We start from the raw sequence: 20,888 nt of genomic DNA on the forward strand, positions 1-20,888 counted from the left end.
TCTATCTAAAAAAAAAAAGTTTTCACATAGATATTAGGAATGTGAATTACTTAGAAATATGGATGCCTGCTCACTACTTTGAATAAGACAAGGGTCGGTAAGAACCAAGTTTATATCCAAGAACTTCATGGAAAGACCTGACCACATTATAAAACCACATCTGCCAAATTGCCTACTACATACCTAGCAATAAAAGTAGGATATGACAACAGCATAATCTCATTTCCAAGTCAGCAACAAGACATATGGAAATAGACAACACTGCAAATCAATTTTTCTTTGGCATTTGAATTAAGGTTGAAAGTTTTAAATTAGTATTATTGTAATACACCGTACCTACCTCATAGAATGCAATGGGAAGTGCTGGGTTTTATGATGTGTCTCTGTTCTTCAGAAAAATGGCAAGACACAAAGGCTAAACAAAGGTTCAGCTTTTCAAAAGAGAATAGACAGTGGTTTTATTAAGTCAGCACAGTATATTTAGACTCTGATACCCTCAGTAGGATTCTCCCCCAGAACCAGGAAAACTCTCTGCTACCATTATTTTTACATGTAAGTCAGGTCTCAATAATACTTTAGGCCATTTGGGAAGAGGCCTTTATTTTATTAAATTTTATCCTTCCAGTCATGTGCACAAATATATTCTCACAATTACCAAGTTTCTGATGCCCTTCTGAACCCATTTCTAGGCTCCTCCAGTAGGTTTGTCAATTATTTTAGAGAAAGAACAGTAAATACATGTGAAAATTCAATAAAATCTACAAGATGATACTTTCTCTCTATGTTAATTACTTAGGTTTCTTAGAGAACTCATTCCATTAATTTCACCTACCATTTAGAATTGTTAAAAATATTATAAGGAGCTATGAAAATCCAAAATGTGACACAGAAACTAAAGTTGCAGACGTTGCGATTTTTTGTTTTGTTTTGTTTTTTGAGACAGGGTCTCACTCTGTCACCCAAGCTGGGGTACAATGGCACAATCATAGCTCACTGCAGTCCTGAACTCCGGGACTCAAGGGATCCTCCTGCCTCAGCCTCCTGAGTAGCTCATATTACAAGCATTTGACACCATACCTGGCTAATTTTTGTAGACACAGGGTCTCACTACGTTGCCCAGCCTAGTCTCAAACTCCTGGCCTCAAGCGATCCTCCCACCTCAGCCTCCCAAAGTGCTAGGATTACAGGTATTAGCCACTGCACCTGGACTCAGACCTTGTTTTTCTTTTTTTTAAATTTCCTACACAATAGGTTTTTTTTCTTTTGGAGAATATCATATTTCTTCTAAAGAACCATTTTTTTTTTTTTTTTTTTTGAGACAGAGTCTCACTTTGTTGCCCAGGCTAGAGTGAGTACCGTGGCGTCAGCCTAGCTCACAGCAACCTCAAACTCCTGGGCTCAAGCAATCCTCCTGCCTCAGCCTCCCAAGTAGCTGGGACTACAGGCATGTGCCACCATGCCTGGCTAATTTTTTCTATATATATTAGTTGGCCAATTAATTTCTTTCTATTTATAGTAGAGACGGGGTCTCGCTCTTGCTCAGGCTGGTTTCGAACTCCTGACCTCGAGCAATCCGCCCGCCTCAGCCTCCCAGAGTGCTAGGATTACAGGCGTGAGCCACTGCGCCCGGCTAAAGAACCATTTTATAATGACCTGTTTCAGCCCATATATGATTGGCAGAATCAAGAAAACAGTAAAATCTAATGCACTACCACACACACCCACAATCAGATCATGATTATAACATCTCATGCACATGGATTTTAGGAGACATATACCTGAATATTTCATTTGAAGAACCAATGTAGTCATCTAATGCTATGTTAGAGCATATAAAGGAAGGAACAGCAAAGAAGCAGATTCTCTGTATATTATTAACTCAATCAAGTGATTCAAGCCATTAAAAACAGAATTCCCCTGAGTTAAATATTATCTCTCTGGGGAGGTGAATGAAACAACAACAAAAATCTAAGAATTTGAATCCTAAAGTGATAAGATGCTGGGTTAAAAAAAAAAAAGTAGGCTTGAATTTCTTTCCTCCAAATTGCATGATCTCTCTTCTTCCTACGTCTTTAAAATACTTCTCATTCCTCTGTGGAATGGGACCAAAAGAGGGACTCTTTTTGAATGATAAAATTAGGTATTTAATAACATATACTACACTCACATGTAACATTAAGTGGTTGCTCACATAATTTCTGCCCTGAATAAGCTTAATAATAGTCCACTCCTGAATACAAAAAACAAAACAAAACAAAAATGCTTCAAATCAAGGACAAAACTGCCTCCTTCACAAATCTTAGGCTACCCTTACTGAGACCCAAATGACCCAATGTTATAGATGACAATTCAGTGAGACATCACAACCTCTTTTTAAAAATGGTTTTGAACTGCAATCCCTTTTCCATTCCTTTTTGGAACTCATTTTTGTTTTTGAAACAGTAAGCTTAGAACAGGTTGCTCCATCCACTTAAAAAATGGAGATCAAGTAATGGAATAGAACATAATCCACAGCTGCTAGGGTGTGTGTGTGTGTATGTGTGTGTGTGAGTAGATTTCTTAGAGGAAACAGACACATAAAAATACCAATATTTTAATTAAAGGGAAGAGTTATAACTGAAATGTGATCTGCTACAGTCTGTCAAGAGAGATGACAGTAAACACATCACAGTAATTCAATAATTAATGGCACAATTTCTAATTTTACTCCAGTATTTTATTTGGCCAGAGGAATATACACACATACACGAAAATGCCATTGAATTTTAACCAATCACAATGTAAACTAAGCCACACTTCCTCCTTTTACAAATAAAATGATATATGAATCTCATGTGTCTATGAGCCAATATTTATTTTTTTAATGGGTCTTCAATGTCTCTTAAAAGTTTATTTGGCAGTTGGTCAGTCCCCACAAAATGTATGAGGAAGATGAGACATACTGTGTGGAACAGATAGGTACAATTAAAGTAAACATCTGAAACACTGCCAAAGATGGGTTCTCACAGCAGCTGGACCCTAACGAACAACTATTATATCAAAGCTTTAAAAAAAAAAAGCAAACAAACAAAATACAGCTTTCACTAGAATAGGTTGGGAGAAATGGGTTCATTTATCTTAGGCAAAGGGAGTGGCACACAAAAAATACTTTACATTTCCATTAGTTCTAGTCTTTAGTTACTTACACATGCAAAACAACACTTATATTCCAGTTAATTACTTAGCTACTACTTAAGAGCCTTTCACTACATTCATTTATACATTGATGATAAACTCTAATAAAACATATGCTGTTTTGGTCAAGAAATTTAAAAATAAGCAAATAAGTCTTTATATAAAAGCAACTTCTATGCCTCAATAATAAGATAAATAGGCAATAAAAAATGGGCAGAAATTTGCAGACACTTCACACACACACACACACACACACACACACACACACATACATGAATACAGGAATGGCAAATAAGTACACCAAAAGTTCCTCAGTATCATTTGTCATTAGGGAAATGCAAATTAAAATCATAATGGAATACTATTACATACACACTAGAATGGCTAAAATAAAAAAGAGTAATACTACCAACTGTTGGTGAGGATGTGCAGTATCTGGAATCCTCATACATTGCTGGTGGGAATTCAAGATGATATAGTCACTGTGGAAAACAGTTTGCCAGATTTTTTAAACAAAGCTAAATGTGTACTTACCATACAACCTGGCATACAATTTCTAATTATTTATCTAAGATAAGTGAAATCCTATGTCCTCACAAAGACCTGCACACAAATGTTCACAGCAGCTTTATTTATAATAGCTGAAAAGTAGAAACAACACATATACTAATGGATTGGCTAATAGACACAGAATGCAGTGTTTGCATACAATGGATTACTACTCAGCAATAAAAAGGGATGAACAGTTCCTATACGTGCACAACATATCTCAAAGGCATTATGTTTAAGTTAAGTGAAAGAAATCAGATACAATAAACTAGATACTGTATAATTCCCCGTAAGATGTTCTACTAGAATGATTATACAAAGGGCAAAACTAGTGGCAGAAAGTAATCAGGGTGGCTCACACCTATAATTCTAGCACTTTGGGAGGCCAAAGCAGGAGGATCACTTGAGGCCAGGAGTTTAAGACCAGCCTGGGCAATGGTAAGACCCTACCTCTACAAAAAATGTTTTTAAAAATTAGCCAGCATGGTGATGTGTACCTATAGTCCCAGCTACTCAGGAGGCTGAAGTAGGAGAATTGGGATCACTTGAGCCCAGGAATCGGTGCTGCAGTGAACTATACTGATGCCACTGAACTCTAGCCTGAGCAACAGAGACTCTGTATCAAAAAAAAAAAAAGATGTTAATAATAGAGGAAACTGGTTGTGGGGTTAGGCTTATGGGAATTCCCTCTACTAGCTTTACATTTTTTTTGTAAATCTAAAACTGTTCTAAAAAATAAAATTTATTTTTAAAAAGATTATTCATTAGAAATAAGAACTAGCTTATTTATATGTCACCTTATATTCCACAAGAAAAGAAAGATACAAAAACTTAAAAATCTTTCCCCAGAAAATTGGATCTCAATTTGCTTCAAAGGTTAAAACCTGGTCTGTCACTACGTGGAATTGAGAAAATACTATTGAAGTTGTTTGGGGATAAAACATCTAAGAAATGACGTTCTTAAGCTTCAAGATCAGAATACAGGCCCAGCGCGGTGACTCACACCTGTAATCCTAGCACTCTGGGAGGCCGAGGCAAGAGGATGGCTTTTAGCTCAGGAGTTCGAGACCAGCCTGAGCAAGAGTGAGACCCCCTTCTCTACTAAAAATAGAAAGAAATTAGCTGGACAACTAAAAATATTTGGAAAAAATTAGCTGGGCATGGTGGCACATGCCTGTAGTCCCAGCTACTCAGGAGCTTGAGGCAGGAGGATCCCTTGAGTCCAGGAGTTTTAGGTTGCTGTGAGCTAGGATGATGCCACGGCACTCTAGCCTGGGAAACAGTGAGACTCTGTCTCAAAAAAAGGATCAGAATACAAAAGTTCCAAACTATGAAATTTTTTCATCTACACAAATATGTCCCTTTGCAGAAACAGTTTCTTGTCTTAGGGGCAAGTTCAACATCTTTACTACTTTTTCTTGAATAATAATTTTATTAACCAGCAGGCTAAGTAAGGCTTCAGAGGCAGATGATACTATAGGTTAATCTTGAAATTTTCCATCTTGCTCTTTCTTTTTCAATTCATAATGGAACTGAAACATGAACAGTAGTGGTGAACCTACTCCTACAAAGAGGTCTAGTAACACACAATTGAGTCATTCTGGTGATCACCAATTTCATCAACACTCTGGTTGAAATCAACTCTGTGGTATACAGCCTTATAGATCCTTCAGTTAGGATCTATTAAGCACATTTTAAATTTATATCTTCTAATTTCTCCAAGGTATTTACATTTCTTAGTAGTTTGAGCTTCTGGGCACTATACACACAGAAAGAAGCTTACTAACAAGAAGCTGTGAGCCTAAATTCTGATTTAAAATAAAATTATAGCCAAGGGGGAGGATTTCTTGAGCTCAGGAGTTAGAGACCAGCCTGAGCAAGAGTGAGACCCTGTCTCTACCAAAAATAGAAAAATATTAGCCAGGCATGGTGGCACGCATCTGTAGTTCCAGCTACTAGGGAGACTGAGGGTGGATAATGGCTTGAGCCCAGAAATTTGAGGTAGCCATGAGCTAGGCTGACCATGACACTCTAGTCCAGGTGACAGAGTGAGACTCTATCTCAAAATACAAAAACAAACAAAAATAAAATTCTAACATTAATATTTTTAAGTACTGCTTCATTAAGAGAATTAGGCCATGGGCACTGGAGGCAATCATGACAGAAATCAAACTAGGATTAGTTTTCATGAGACCCAATGCTGGCTCTTAGGATGTGCAATGCTAATTTAGAAGAGTTAAAGCAATCGCCTAGCAGGCTAGAGCCTTAGTTTGGCTGGTCTGTGCACTACATTAGTATAAAGCTTAATATAGTACTTTTAATATATTTAGTGACTGTTGATTATCATTCAATACAAAAGGACTTTTTAGTCTATTTTGAATCAAATTATTAGGGTGAGTCAGAGAACACAACATACCGAGAGGCACTGAACTCCAGTTATCTGTGAAGTAACTCATAACTTTAGGGTTTGGAGCCCTAAAGTCCCAACTGATCATTGACTAACAGACTAAAAAGAGACAGGAAGGAACCCAATACCCAATATGTACACAGTCTGGACATAACAAAGCAGAAGAAGAAGACGACTTTCTAGAATGGAGAAGAGTAGTATTTCTTTTTTTTAACCATCCCCCTCAATCTCAACCTATCTGGTATAATTATCTTCACCTTTCTCCACATGTTTTTTTTTTTTCCTCTTTTCTCTTTAGTTTATTCTATGCAGAAATGTAATGTGCTTTTATTTTAGCGTGGTGACCTCAAACCTTTTCTGGGAAATTGCTAGTGAACAAAGTAGAAACTTTTAAACTTAGTCCAAGGTCAGAAAAAGAGATACTTAATTATATAAATTGTTACATGTTTCATATAAGGCACAAATCAAGGGCAGAAATAGTTACCTACAGGACTATGGAAGCCAGGTTTCATATCCCAAGAATTAAATAGATAATAGGCTGGGCATGGTAGTGCATGCCTGTAGTTCAGCTACTTGGAAGTCTGAGGCAGGAGGATATTTTGGGCCCAAAAGTTTGAGTCCAGCCTTGGCAAGATGGGGATTGGCAGGTGGGAAGGAGGCCTTCAAAGGAAAGTATAAGAGAAATAAGTCTGACTAAATTTTCGCCACCTTTTTCCTTCTCACAAAAGTCTTCTTGGGAGTAAAATTTCATTTTTAATTCCAGGGTCCTTATTCTAGTGTTGTTACAAAGGGCACTAACGTAACATCATAATGAAGAACTCTTTTACACTTCAAGGAGCTTTTTTCTTTTTTATAAAGACAGGGGCTCAGTTTGTCACCCAGGCTGGTCCAAACTCCTGGGCTCCAGGGATCCTCCCACCATGCTGAGATTACAGGCAAGAGTCACCATGCCCAGCCCACTCCAGGGAGATGGAGATCTCCTGACTCCCAGTCCCAGAAATCTTCCCACTATTTATTCCACAAATATGTAATGAGCCCCTTCTATGTGCTGGGCACTGTTTTAGGTGCTTGGGGTACATCAGTGAATGATAAAAACAGACATACATCCCTGTTCTCAGAGAGTTGATTCACACTGTAATACATACACTAAGCATAAACCTTGACAATAGTATTATTACATTTTTATAGATAGTACCTTCTTCTATTATGTGTATTTTTTTAAGTACTTATCTCCTAAAACGCACTTTCTCCTATGTAAGTTATGTATTTTATCAAGGCCACACCTGGGGATGCCAAGGTTTAAAATGGACAAGCTATCACAGAAATCTCTGATAGAGTTGGCACCTTTTCAGGCTGCAAACTTCATTCGAAACCAGTTTCTTAACCTTAAAAAGCACTGGGTGGGGGAATTTTTCTATTCAAACGTATTATGGCAGCAAACGTGGAAAAGAGACCCACACTTGGAACGCCATCCTTGCACACACGTTAACTGTTCATCTACCTCGGCTCTTTTCCCTCAGCCTCCCTCACCAAGCACGGGCTCCATTACCTAGGCGACTCTATTTACAATCCTGTATTTCACCCAACCTCAATATTCCATCAGGGGCACTAAAACCTTTCCACATCCCTTCCCGTCAGTGCTCGTGATACAATTTCTCAGTAGCCCACTTTTTACCAAAATAAAAGTTTGTCCCACATTTCCTAACAGGCTCGTCTCAAATAAAACACTTTGCTTTTGCTTCAGGGCACTTTCACTTATATCGTTTGAACCTCGGGAGATGTCTTGGGGTGCACAGGGCCTGGAGCGAGACAAGTCTGGAGTGCAGAAGCCTCTTACTCAGGGCTGAGCCTGGGGTGAGGAGAGTGAGGTTCCCAGGGCGCAAAATGTGAGGCGGCACTCACTCGGCACTTGCACGACCCTGAGAAGCAGTGCCCCCTCACACTTTGTGCCTTGGGACCCTCGCTCACCTCGCCCCGGCCCTGTTTTACTGCTAACTCTTCCTCAACATCCCCCAAAGCCGCTGCAAGCTCAGCCCCGGCCCTGGCCCTCCGCGCGCACTGCTCCGGGTCCCCGAGAGTCCGCCGCGCTAAGGGGCCCCGCAGGTGCCACCGCCCACCACCCCTCTCCGCGCTGGGCTCCCGCCCACCGGCCCACCCCGCCCTCCAACGTGATGCCCCGGCCCCGGGCCCGCCCCCGCCGCGCCTCCTCCCGGACACACCGCCCTCGCGGCCAGACGCGGTCCTCGCCCGGGGCTCTCTCGCCCCAACACCCCGTTTCCCCAGCCCTAGGAACGGAGAGGAGCGCCCCGCTGCCCCCAGCCAGCCAGACAGTGTGTCCCTCGGCTTCCTCCCAATTCCCTCATTCCTTCGCCTCTCCCTCCCTCAAGCCCGGGGCGGCGAGGTGCGGAGGCCCGGCCCCACCGCCCGGCCCGGGCTTGTTTACTTACTCACCCTCCATCCCGAGCCGCAGGGACCCGCGCTAAGGCGCCTGCGCGCCGCGGCCCCGCCCGCGCCTTCTCCCGGCGCGTGCGCACTGAGCCTCCCGCGCCGCGCGGGTGGGCCACCTGGACTTCCTTCTTCGCACGTCTGTGGTTTGCCGCCAACAGTCCGGACTCAGGAACCCGAGGATTGCAGCGGGACGCCGGCGGTTTCCAAGGCGGCGTTGTCAGGGGAGACGAAGGGCTCTGGGGATAGCTGGGCAGAGCCACTAATATCTTCTTGAATACCTTATCCAGCGGTCGCACCATCCCCAGGAGCTGGTGACAAGCAACATTTCACTTAGCGTTTGAAGCCAACCCTTTCATACTGATGATGCCTCCTCACACCTACCAATACCCCGGACATCCGTCTATTGCTCTATGTCCTTGCTTTATTTACGCCTGATTTCCCTATTTCTGTCAATAGTCTTCCCAGCCACTTAGATTAAAAAATGACAGCCTTGTATAAAAATATCTCCCCTCAAGATACTTATTAGTTACAAGGGGGAAAATAGCAACTTTACTATTGACAATATGGCAGACGGTACCTTAACCATGTGATCAGGGAGATTTTATTTTTCTTTGAAAGTTCAATGAAGGATATATAGAAACTCTGTACCATATTTGCAGTCTTTTGTAAATCTGAAATTATTTCAAAATATAAAGTTGAAAATTAAAATGCAAACAATAAAATCTTGATTTTGTTTCAAAGTGTATAATTAGAAAAGCCAGGTGTAGCACTTTGGGAGGCTGGTGGGGGAGGATTGCTTGAGGCCAGGAGTTTGAGACCAGCCTGAGCAAGAGACCCTGTCTCTACAAAAATAAAAATAGAAAAATTAGTCGGGGGCAGTGGCGCATGCCTGCAGTCCCAGCTACTCAGGAGGCTGAGGCAAGAGGATGGCTTGAGCCCAGGAGTTTGAGGTTGTAATGAACTATGATGGTGCCACTGCACTCCAGTCTGGGTGACGGAGCAAGACCTTGTCTCTATAAATAATAATAATTATTATTGTTGTTGTTGAAAGAAAGAATATGAGTTATCTAAGCAGATATGTTCGGAAGCTCTGAATGTCAGGAGGGATATTATTGAGACATTTGGGAGGCATCAACATAACATATTGACATTAACTAAAGCCAGGGGAATGGACAACACTGCCTTAGGAGAGCTTGCCATGTAACAAGAGAAGAGACACAAAGAAAGTATGGTTACAGAAATAGTTTCAGGTGGAAAGGAAGGAAGTTGAAGGGATTTATGCCAAATCAGTAGATAAGAATCTGAGTTCCACCTCCTCATCAAGCCTTCCAGCTCTCAAGAATCTCCTTGACCCTGCAACTTCAGTACCACGTGTACTCTCGCACATTGTATACCTCTTTCACATCCACCACTTGGCGTAGGACTACACACTGGGTTTTGTAATCCTTGTTCACTGAAGCATTATAAAAACAGCTTTCCACATCACAAATAAGCATGCAGTTCTTGGGGGAAAATTTGTTTGCCAGTTGGTTTCTCCTTATTGTGATGGCTGAGTTTTTCCTGAGACCAGGCTCTTTCTTAGCTGACTGTTCTGTGAGACACTATCAGCCAACCTTTGCTTGGCTAGTTTTTCCTCTACAACTCATTTTCTTTTCCAATCCTTCAGGTCTTTGTCCTGTAAATTCGTAGAAAAACTATTGGCAAGTGTTTAGCAACTGGACCTTTGAAAAACAGTGCCATCACCCCTGTCCCACTCCTCCGGGTCCCACCCCCAGGCAGTTAATGGAAGAAAGGAATAACTGTGTCACTTCTGGCTCCTAGTTGTTCATCTTGCTATTAAATTGGAGGTCTCTGGGGCTGGAAGAAACTGGACAGAGTGTGCTGAGTAGCCTAATAGGGCTGGTTCTTTTTCTGAAAGTTCCCTATTGCGGAAAAATAAAATTATGTGTTTAATTTCTGAAACCTGATGCCTGATTTGCCTTGGCAGCCATTCTCCTGGGCTTGGCTGAGAGTCCAGCAGTGCTAGTGTACTGATTAATACCAGCTCAACTTGCTCCCCGGAGAAGAAGAGCATTATTTACTTGACCATTTTCTTAAATCCTTTTTAATTTGCTTATATTTTAGCATAATCTTATTGGCTTTAACATGCAGTCTCTTTGACCACTGGCCCCAGTGAAGCCTTAGGGAAGATTGCTCTGCTCTGTGGACTCACATCCCCATCACAAAGCAAGATTTTGTTCAACCCAGTGATTAGAAATGACATGTCACGTGTTCTATTCCTTCTAGCATGGGTGAGTTCTAAGTGTACTTTTGTCCCCTGCTGGTCCTCAGGTCCCTAGTAGAAAGGGAAGGAGATGATGCTTCCCAGAATTCAAACAGACCATTCTACACTATGCCTTCCTCCCTTCCACCCGAGCCCCCTTTGGATGTGGCCCATTGGCCCATTCTGCCCCTCCCTTGTAATGCCCACAGGGATATCAAATAGCAATTCTAGGAGGGAACACAGAGGACTGAGGGAAGGTTGGGGCCCAGATGGTCCATGATAGGGAAGTGTAAACACAGCTGGGGAGATGGAAGCAAACCATCCTCCCTCTACAGAGTTCCCACCCAGAAGCACAGAAAGCCACCCTGCCGTGAGGAAACAAATAAGAAAACAAAGCAAAGTACAACCTAAAAGCCTGCAGGAAGGTCACCAGAAACTGGGGCTGGCTGCTCAGGACTTGGTCAGGCCAGCTGGAGTGCCAGACCCCTCCCTGAACACTTGGAGGCAAAGGCAGCTCCAAAGTGAGTTTAGGTCTGGACATTACAGTGCCTGGGAATATGGTTCAATTTTTGAAGCCTCTCCACTCCCGGACACTTTGTCCTCTGGTCTCAAAACCCCAGCTTGCTGCCTTAGGTACTTAGCTCCTGACCTCGGGTTGCTTGGGAATCATAATAACGCATTCAATTCAGCAAGTAAGAACAGGCCCACAATAAACCCTTGTCCATGACTATTATAAATTCAAACTATGAGCCTCTAAGCCAAAATATTAAAAAGGGCTTCCTCAGCCTTTGTTAATTACAAAATAAATAATTCCAGCAGGAAGAGACTTTCTCTTTGGGGGATTACTTGGGTGGGATTCATGCCTTGATTTGTACATAACCCAACCTCACAGCTGGGGTGGTGCTGCTTGTTCTTGTTCTCTCGGCACAGTTAATACAGGACCTGATCCCTCAGGACACGCCTTTGGCACAGCCCTGCCTGGGAAGCAGCTCTACTCAGGTGGACAGCTAATGAGCTGTGCTTCCTTTCTGGCCATTGGAGTCCTCAACTATAAAATCAAAATGGCAAAACCAGAAAAAAACAGTAACAGCCTTTAAATACCAAGCACTCACTATGTGCCTGGCACTGTCCTAAGTATTGTATAAGGATCGTCTCACTTCATATGAAGTCAGGAATATTCTTATCCCCAGTTTACAGCTGAGGTAACTAGGGCTTAAAGAGATTCTAGAACTTGCCTCAGGTCATTCGGCTGGTAAGTGATATGGCCAGGATTTGGGCTCAGTCATTCTGGCCCCTCAACCCATGCTCTGAACCACTCCATTATGCCTCCTCCCTTCTCTGAGGTCTTCTAGCTCTGACATCATGATGCTGGATTCTCTCCACGGCTTTCTGCTCTCACCAGTGGTGCCAGAAAGTCTCACCAGTGGGACTCTAGCCTGCAAGTCCAGAGGAAAACAGCTCCTGAAAGTTAACGGGCTGCTTACTTCCTCTGTACTAGAGATGTCAATCAAAGCTGAACACTGGACAGACCCCATATCAGCAGGGAACAGCCAGTGTGGAAGACAAACAAATACTAGCCAGACAGGAAAGGGGAGTTTCCCTTGGTCCTGTGACTTCCCTTTCTCTCTTCTCTGACTTATCATCAGAGTCCCCCATACCTATGATGCTATGTCCCCTTGATCCCCTCTGTAGCTAGGATGAGACACTAGGCTACAGAGACCATTTAGGAATAAGAGAAGTGGCCACTCTACTCACATTTACAGATTATATCTATGATACTATATGAAAAAGAAAGAACAAAAATAAATTTCATTTATTTATACATTTAACGAATTGCCTTTAGCATTAACATAAACACTAGATATTGCACTGGGTGTGAATCCCACGTAATCCTTGTAAAACGCCTGGGAGGCAGAAATTCTTATACTTGTTTTACAGAACACTGAGGCTCAGAGAAATTGACAACATTGTCCATGGCCACATCCTGGTAAGGAGAGCTGGAATTTAAGCACAGGCTAGGTCTGTCTTGCTCCAAAGCCTATATTCTTTTCAACAAAAGGAGTGTTGTGTTATAAAAAGAGTAAAATTACGAAACTGGAAAGTTCCCAGAATATCTTGGAAATCGAGTTGTTGTAACTATATGTGTTGCACATTATGATAATAACTTCCATTTATCACATGCTTACTAGTGCCAGGCATTGGGCCAAATGCTTTCCATCTATTATCTCTACTACTCAGTGAGATGCATGCTAGTAATCCCATTTTGCATATAAGGAAATGAGATCAGAGGAGTTTAGTAACTTGCCTAAAATCACATACAGCTAAATAAGCAATGGAGCTTATAGTCAAACCCAATCTACTTGACTCCAAAGCATGTGCTCTCAACTGCTAAGGTAATAATAATAATAATAATAATAATAATGTACATTGACTATGGGCCAAGTTGTGTTTTATGTGCTTTATATCTTACAGATATTATTATCATCCCTATTTTACAGATAAGGAAAATACTGCCTTTTATAATATTACTTAAGTGGCCTGGCATGGTGGCTCACCCCTGTAAACCTAGCACTTTGGGAGGCCGAGGTGGGAGGATCCCTTGAGCTTAGGACTTCAAGACCAGCCTGAGTAAGAGTGAGACCCTGTCTCTACTAAAAACATAAAAATTAGGGCATCGTGGCGCATGCCTGTAGTCCCAGCTACTCGGGAGGCTAAGGCAGGAGGATCGCTTGAGCCCAGGAGTTTAAGGTTGCTGTGAGCTAGGCTGACACCATAACATTCTAGCCTGGGCAACAGAGTGAGACTCTGTCTCAACAACAACAACAACAAGAAAAAAAAATATATATATATACATATATATAAAATATTACTTAAGCTCACATTACAAACACCACATGTTAAACACACATGTGCTATTAATGTCATATTTGCTTAACATATATTGGATCCTTGTTATGATCTAGAAAATGATTTATTTCATAATGTCCTGGGCTTTTTCATTAAGGTGTTGGAAAGGATGTGAAAAGATACTGTCACTAGGTAAAGCACGCACGCATAGTCAGGAGAGGGACAGTACTGAGTAGGGAGGTCTCTCTATACCATGCCACAAGGAGCCCTGTCTAGCTGGCCAGTCTTCCTCATCTTTTCCTGTTTGCTTCTCTCTAGCAGGTTGGTTTCCATCAGATATTGTGGAGCAGAAGCTAAGTCCGCAAGTTTTAGCATCAAGCAGACCTGAGTATCTGGCAATATTAGTTGCTCGCCCTTGGAAAAGTTACTTAACCTTTCTAAGTCCCAGTTTCCTTGTCTGTAAAGTGGGTTGCTATGATAACCTAATTTAATGGATTATGAAACAATTCAATGAAACAATTTGCAGCACTGAGCATACTGCCTGTCATCCTTGGGGCTTGGTAAATGAATATGAGTATTCCATGTTACCCAAGGGTTCCAGGGGATGGTTTCATAGGACAGCCCTGAGGAACAGAGGGAGGGAGAAAGCAATCCTGGCATTTGGTGTTGTGTCCTATAGCAACCATGAGTCAGCCCCAGGTGCTAAGGGACTAGCAGTGTTCTCAGCACTGCTGGGTGTGTGCTGTGGTCACTTGGCCCTAGTCCTCTTCAGTCACACTGAGCATCATTCTTGTAAATCTGGTCTGGGTTCTTTTCAGAAAAACAGCCTCCACCATGTGATGTCATGGTCCAGCCTGAGTCTGAGAGGGACAGCAGAGGAGGTTGTGTGCACGTAGTTTGGAGATCTTCCTATTTTGGGAGGAGTCATTTTGGTCCTAGATGAAATTCTCTATCCTTGTTTTCTCCCTTTTAGACCCAGTAAGGAATCGGTATTCTGATATGGTGTGAAAGGAGGTGATAAATCATAATGAACCTTAGCATGAAGCTATCTGGGTTCAAATCCTAACTTTGTCAATTACTAGCTCTGGGACCTTAAACTTTCTACTCACTTCCCCATTTCACCCATAGAGAAGATAAGCCTGGTATTATGATGCTAAGGCTTTATAACATGAATGCAAAGCACTTAGCACCTGTGTTAAAAGATGCTGTGCAGCACATAATAAGTGTTCAATAAATGGTAGCTAGTATTAAATATCCAGCAGTTGATGAGTAATATAACTTGATCGTTTTCTCTGCTTTTTACCAGCTCAGGAGCCAGTTTTCTACAATACTATTTTTCCCTCTGACAGGTGGTCAGGCTCCTCATACTAGGTGTGCCATCATCCCGGCACTGAGGAGGCTGCGGAGAGATGGAGTAGTTACATCCCTACCCCTTTGCCTTTCCTCCCTTAGCCAGCTGGCTCCCTGGCTATAGTTCCTCTAATTCTCCCTGTCTCCTCTCTCTGGTTAGGAAGGACCAGCCTTTTCCAGCCAGGACTTCTGGCTTCCCTGACCCTGACTCTCCCCATGCAGACAGCTGGGGAAGAGGCCAGCATCTAGTCATCTCTACTCTATAGAGATACTAATTGCAGGATGCTCAACATACAATTTCATGGTGTAGGAGGCCCTAGGATTTTTTTTTATCTTTTTTTCTTTCTTTCTTTCTTCTTCTTCTTTTTTTTTAGCACATTCCTTCCAGTTGTATAGGATTTTTTACTCTCTCCTGTGTTGCTCTGGATTTGTGTATATGTAGGGGTGAGGTTGAGGATTAGAAATTGCACTCTTTCTAAGGGTCAAGTCACCTCTTCCCCTGCTCCAAGCAGATGGCCTTTGGCCTGTAACAAGAAGGGAAATTTACACAGTAGTGGGATCCCGGTTTAGAAGGAATCAATCGAATCTATTTTGGGGCCAGAAATATCAGGACAATGTCCAGCTGGATCAGAATGAGATCCCTCTCTTCCCAAGCACTGGGTGGTAGGAGGTGGGGTGGGGGGCAGAGAAATAAGGAAATGTATATGGACCTTAAAGACTAAACTCCACTGGATACAAGGGGAAAAAAGACTAAAGGCAATACTGTGTATAGTTAACAGGAAAGAGGCATATCTATATGTAGTATCATGGAAAGATATCTAAGACATATTATTAAGTTTTTAAAAAGTCATCAAATAATAGGGATATAAAATCTGATTGATGCTTTTTTGAAAATCCAAAATATGTGGGAGGTGAGACAGGAGTGGGGGTATAAAGTTTTCTGTATTAAATATTTTGCAACTAGCATATTCCCATGTATTATTTACAACTGAAAAGTATATTTTTATAGCAAAAGCATAAATGGGCTTAGCAAGGGAAGATAAGGGCCCTCAGAGATGGAAAACAGGGGACTTCCCATGAAGGAACCAGCCTGTTTCTAATGAAGCCCTTCTCTGACCCATTGTTGCATATCATGGGACTATCTCCTATGGGTACTTAGAGGAGAAAGATGAAGTCTCCAGTCCCTGTTCAGCTCCAAAGACCTCCAAAGCAAACCCTCAGTTACTAGGATGCTCTCAGGAATCAATAAAAACATCCAAACATCCAACTGGTATGGAAAAGTGGGAAGATGAAAATCAAGAGGAGAGAAAATTTAGATTCTCCAGCTGGAGGGTTTGGACACCCGGGTTCAGGAATGACTATAATAAGCTCTCCTTTGGTGATCTTAACATGCAAAGTTAACCCCAATCCTAGGCTAAGAATAATACTTCCTACCAGGTTACATACTTTCTGATCCCAAGGTCTTTTTACATATAAAAATTTTGTGTTCCAAAGATATGAAATAACCTGCCCAAGATTACCCAGCAAGACAGAGGCAGAATCTGCCTTCAGAATCCTAACCACTTTTTTTTTTTTTTTGAGACAGAGTCTCGCTTTGTTGTCCAGGCTAGAGTGAGTGCCGTGGCGTCAGCCTAGCTCACAGCAACCTCAAACTCCTGGGCTTGAGCGATCCTTCTGCCTCAGCCTCCCGAGTAGCTGGGACTACAGGCATGCGCCACCATGCCCGGCTAATTTTTTTTTTATATATATATCAGTTGGCCAATTAATTTCTTTCTATTTATAGTAGAGACGGGGTCTCGCTCTTGCTCAGGCTGGTTTTGAACTCCTGACCTTGAGCAATCCGCCCGCCTCGGCCTCCCAGAGAGCTAGGATTACAGGCGTGAGCCACCTCGCCCGGCCCTAACCACTTTTTTTAAAATCCCTTATACCATACTGTCCTATTTTAAACCCAACATTTGCTTTTGTCACCTTTAATCTTGAACCCCAACCCCAGTCCTAACTCACAGTGGGCTCATGTTCCTTTGGCCCCAGCCCAGTGGAAATGGCTTGTTTTGCTTTCTGCCCTTCCTTGCTTTCTCCTCTCATCTTATCACCCAGAAATCTCCCTTTCCACTAAGACTCCTTTTTGCAAAGGGCAATCTTGGTTAGGAGGGAAGGAATAGATTTGGTCCTCAGCCTGAAGTGGCTCTGAGACTGCCTGGCTCTTTTCTGCACCATTGCAGGAATGATCCTTACCAGGAGGACTTTGGGGTTCATGTCAAGTGGGCCATTTCCCCTTCTCCCACTGGATGCCTTGCAAAAGCAGCCTCTTGACCATAGCCACAGAGGAGGACAACAGGTTATCTCTGCCCATAATCCAAGAGCCTAAGATACTGAGATAAAGATTTTAAGAGCGATCATGAAAGATAATTTGCGGTGGGCAGGCTTCAGTAACTGGGACAACAGCGGCAGCTGAGTCCAAGGGTCAGTGTCTGGGAGTAATTTAGGAAAGTTTGGTGCTGACAGCTGTGTCTGGGAGTTGAACGTCATGGCCAAACCAGCTCCTGGGCTCCTCTGCTGCTTCAGGCTAATGAAGCTCTGGCCCAGGACGTGGAGGCAGCTGTGTCGTGGCAGAAAGAAACGAGGGCCTCTGGGGGCCCAGGCTCAGCCTTGCTGCTTCCCAGCCGTGTGACCTTAGGCAAGTCACTTAAGAGGAAAAGGAAACTAGCATTGCTAAGTGAGTGCAATGTCCTTTCATGTATACCTTCCTCACTACAGGTTAGTGAGGAGGGGAATGTTCCTATTTCACATGAGCAGCCAAGAAGTAAATGTGTCATTCAGGGCTATATAGCTGGGGGTGGGAAGACAGAGTTAAGACCCAGAGCTACTGAACTCAAGTCCTGAGCTTTCTCTGTAAAATGGTCCTCAAACTTTTTAAACAGGAGGCCAGTTCACTGTCCCTTAGACCGTTGGGGGGCCATGGGGAGACTGCCGCACACATTCCACACATGCCCGCTGTGGGCCTGGTACCAGTCGGCTGCTAAGCAGGACAGGCAGCAGCAGCAAAAACACCCAGCAGGCTGGATAAATGTCCTCGGCAGGCCCCATGTGGCCCGCAGGCTGTAGTTTGAGGACGCCTACCTCACACATGAAGATTCTAAACCTCTCCTTTTTTTCTCCTAACCTTGGACCTGAAGAGTTGTGGCCACCTTCTTCCTAGGGATATAGTAATCTTATTTTGCCTCCTCCTTTAACCCTACCTCCACCCTACTCAACAGGTTTGTGGGGTCTGGGCCCCAGGAGGTGTCTTGAAGGGAGGGTATTTGGATTTTGGATTCCCCTCTACCCGGCTCCTCAGGCCTTCGTCCGACTCCAGAGGGCCAGCTCCCTCGTCTCCTCCCTGGTTTTGGCAGGCAAGCTGACATCTGTGGGTGTTTCCAGGGAAAAGGAACTCGGAGCTGCCCCGCCTAACTCCAGGCGCCCCTTCCCCCACGGGCCGGGGACAGCCCCAACCGCCTGCCTTAGATGCAGAGAGGTCCTTGGAGCTCCCAGCTCCCACCTCCCTCTTTTCAAGGTCTGGGATAGCAACTCGCGACCCCTGGAGCCACGAAAGAGCGGGGGCGACTAGAGTCCGGATGCTGGGAGACCCCAGCGAGTCCTGGGTGCCAAGCAGCCAAGCCCAGGAAAAGGGTCCCGTTTCTGGGGTTATGAGGGGAGCTGTCCAGCCCCGCAGGGTGAGCTAGAAGAAAGGGTGGGCCGGCGCGGGCGAGGCGGAGGGAGCCGCAGGCGCCTGGCGCGGGTGCTGCAGCGACTCCCACTCCAGCCCGCCGGCCCCGGGCGTCGCCCCCGCCCCCCACGTGGCCGCAGCCGTCCCAGCCCCTCCGAGGAAGCGGCGCGGCTTCCTGCGGCTCGGGCCGGGGATATAGGCGCCCCCGCCCGGGCCCGGCTCAGCGCCGCCGCCCCTCCTCGCCTCCTCGCCGCGCGATGGCCTCGCTCCGGGCGGAGCGCGCCCCCGGCGGCCCGCGGCTCCCCACGACCCGTGCCGGGCGGCCGGCAGCGCTCCGCCTCCTCCTCCTGTTGGGCGGTGAGTGCGGCGCCCCGGGCCCAGGCGGGAGGCGCGGGAGGCCCGGGAGGGGAGAGGGGCTGGACGGCCGAGCCCGGAACGGGCCCCTGGGTGCGGGTGTGGACCGACGTAGGGACCAGCACTGTCTTTCGGACGGTCCCTGGCCCCACCTTGGGGCGGGCACAGCGCTAGTGCTTCCCACTGGGGGAAAGCTGGGGTGCCGGCCGGGTCCCCGCGAACAGGGGTCGGGAGGTCTGGGGCTGGCGAGGAGGGAGGCTGCTTTGGGCCTGGATGTAAGTGACAAGGAGCTGGTGCCAGCTCCTTCTTTCCTGCCACTGGGGCATCCGTGGGGGCTGGATTATCCCTCTTTCTCTTCCAGGGTAGCCCTGATTTAGGAGGGTCTCAGCGGGCCCCCACTCGCCCCCCCACCCCATCCTCGCAGGCTCCACTGCCCAGATCCCCACCATCCCACTTTCCTCTTCTGCTTCTTCCCACAGCTGTCCTGAAGCCCCACGAGTCTTTGGCTCAGCCTCTTCCCACCACCGAAAGCTTGGAGTCAGAAGGTGGGTACCCAGGGTGTGGGAGGGTGGCCCCCCAGCAAGGATGAGAGCCAGGTCAGTGGGGAGGGTCCCTTTCCCACCAGGCTGGTCCAACCCCAGATGGTGCCCTCTCAACTCCCCTCTCTTCTGTCTGCGGTTCCTAGATCTTTCTCCCTGCCATCCCACAAAGCCCCTGTCCAGCTGTGAGCCTGCCCACCTCACAGGTGGGTGAGAAGACCCGAGGAAAAGGTGTATATGGAAGTTCTTGTGAGGCTGGGATGAGAAGTGCTGGGCACATGGAAGTCATTAAAAGATTCCTAAGCCGGGACTCTTCTCAGCCAGAAGTGTCTTGAAACTTTCTGAGGGGCTCCCATGTTTGATGACAGGGGTTCCACCTTGGAAGTACCTGGCCAGAGGATTTGGAGGGAGGAGGAGGGGTGTGGTTATTATGCAGCATCTGTACCTACAGGAAGGGAGAGGACGGTGGAGGAGATCTATGCGACAACTGTCCAACTTTGCTGGAAGTATTATAAAGTTCATATGGACTCTATTGAAAAGGATTGGTGTGACTGGGCCACAATTAGCAGGTAGGGGCAGTGCTGGAGGGCCCTGAGGCCAGGGGTTGGGCCTGCTGTGTGGAGTGGACTGTGAGTGAGCGTGGGGCATTCCTCTCCCTGGGCACAACCCCTCCTCACTCAAGTCCTCTATTGCCCCCAGGCCTTATAGCGCCCTGCGAGATTGCTTGGAGCAAAATGCGGAGGCGTTTGGCCTGGGCTTCCCCAATCCCTGGGCAGAGAGGATCATCTTTGAGACTCACCAGATCCACTTTGCCAACTGCTCTGTGGTGCAGCCCACCCTCTCCGACCCCCCGGAGGATGTGCTCCTGGCCATGATCATAGCCCCCATCTGCCTCATCCCCTTCCTCATCACTCTCGTGGTGTGGAGGAGTAAAGACAGTGAGGCCCAGGCCTAGGAGGGCACGAGCTTCTCAAGGGCCATCGGACTCCTCTTCCCTGCCCACCCACTGCCCTCCCTACCCCTTTCCTCACTCCCACTCACCCACCACAGATCCACCACAGATCCTGGTGGAAATGGAAACCAGGTGGGGTCATGGCACAAATTCTGTAATCTCCAAAATAAAACTTTTTTGTACACTGTCCCCCTCCCTATTTCAGTGGGGCCTGCGTCCTTCCCTGAGTGTCCTTGCCTCTCCCACAGGCCCTCAGCTCTGGGCAGTGGAGCTGGAAGAATCTGGATGGCCCTACTGTT

At 45.3% G+C, this 20,888-nt stretch overlaps 2 protein-coding genes across 6 annotated transcripts in view; one reads left to right on the forward strand and one right to left on the reverse strand.

Annotated features, from left to right (window-relative positions):
- EZH1 (enhancer of zeste 1 polycomb repressive complex 2 subunit) overlaps positions 1-8,657 on the reverse strand; it is a 33,291-nt gene extending 24,634 nt beyond the window's left edge. For 3 of the 5 annotated variants that reach the window (XM_012743180.3, XM_012743179.3, XM_012743173.3), the window contains exons 1-2: positions 8,582-8,657; positions 341-431 (exon numbers count right to left, since the gene is read on the reverse strand). Coding sequence is in view for 2 of the 5 variants with exons in the window: in XM_012743177.3 (XP_012598631.1) it covers positions 8,582-8,588 (7 nt within the window). In the remaining 3 variants the exon portion in view is untranslated. The remainder of the gene's footprint in view (positions 1-340; positions 432-8,581) is intronic. The other 2 variants (XM_012743177.3, XM_012743171.3) reach the window with 1 other exon arrangement.
- RAMP2 (receptor activity modifying protein 2) overlaps positions 1-20,776 on the forward strand; it is a 147,428-nt gene extending 126,652 nt beyond the window's left edge. Inside the window, exons 2-5 of the mRNA XM_012743268.2 lie at positions 18,967-19,101; positions 19,578-19,643; positions 20,089-20,206; positions 20,337-20,776. Coding sequence (XP_012598722.2) covers positions 19,002-19,101; positions 19,578-19,643; positions 20,089-20,206; positions 20,337-20,592 — 540 coding nt within the window. The 5' untranslated portion in view covers positions 18,967-19,001 and the 3' untranslated portion in view covers positions 20,593-20,776. The remainder of the gene's footprint in view (positions 1-18,966; positions 19,102-19,577; positions 19,644-20,088; positions 20,207-20,336) is intronic.
- The last annotated feature ends 112 nt before the right edge of the window (positions 20,777-20,888 follow it).

Source organism: Microcebus murinus, chromosome 18 (genome assembly GCF_040939455.1).
Source record: "Microcebus murinus isolate Inina chromosome 18, M.murinus_Inina_mat1.0, whole genome shotgun sequence".
Lineage (NCBI taxonomy): Eukaryota > Metazoa > Chordata > Mammalia > Primates > Cheirogaleidae > Microcebus > Microcebus murinus.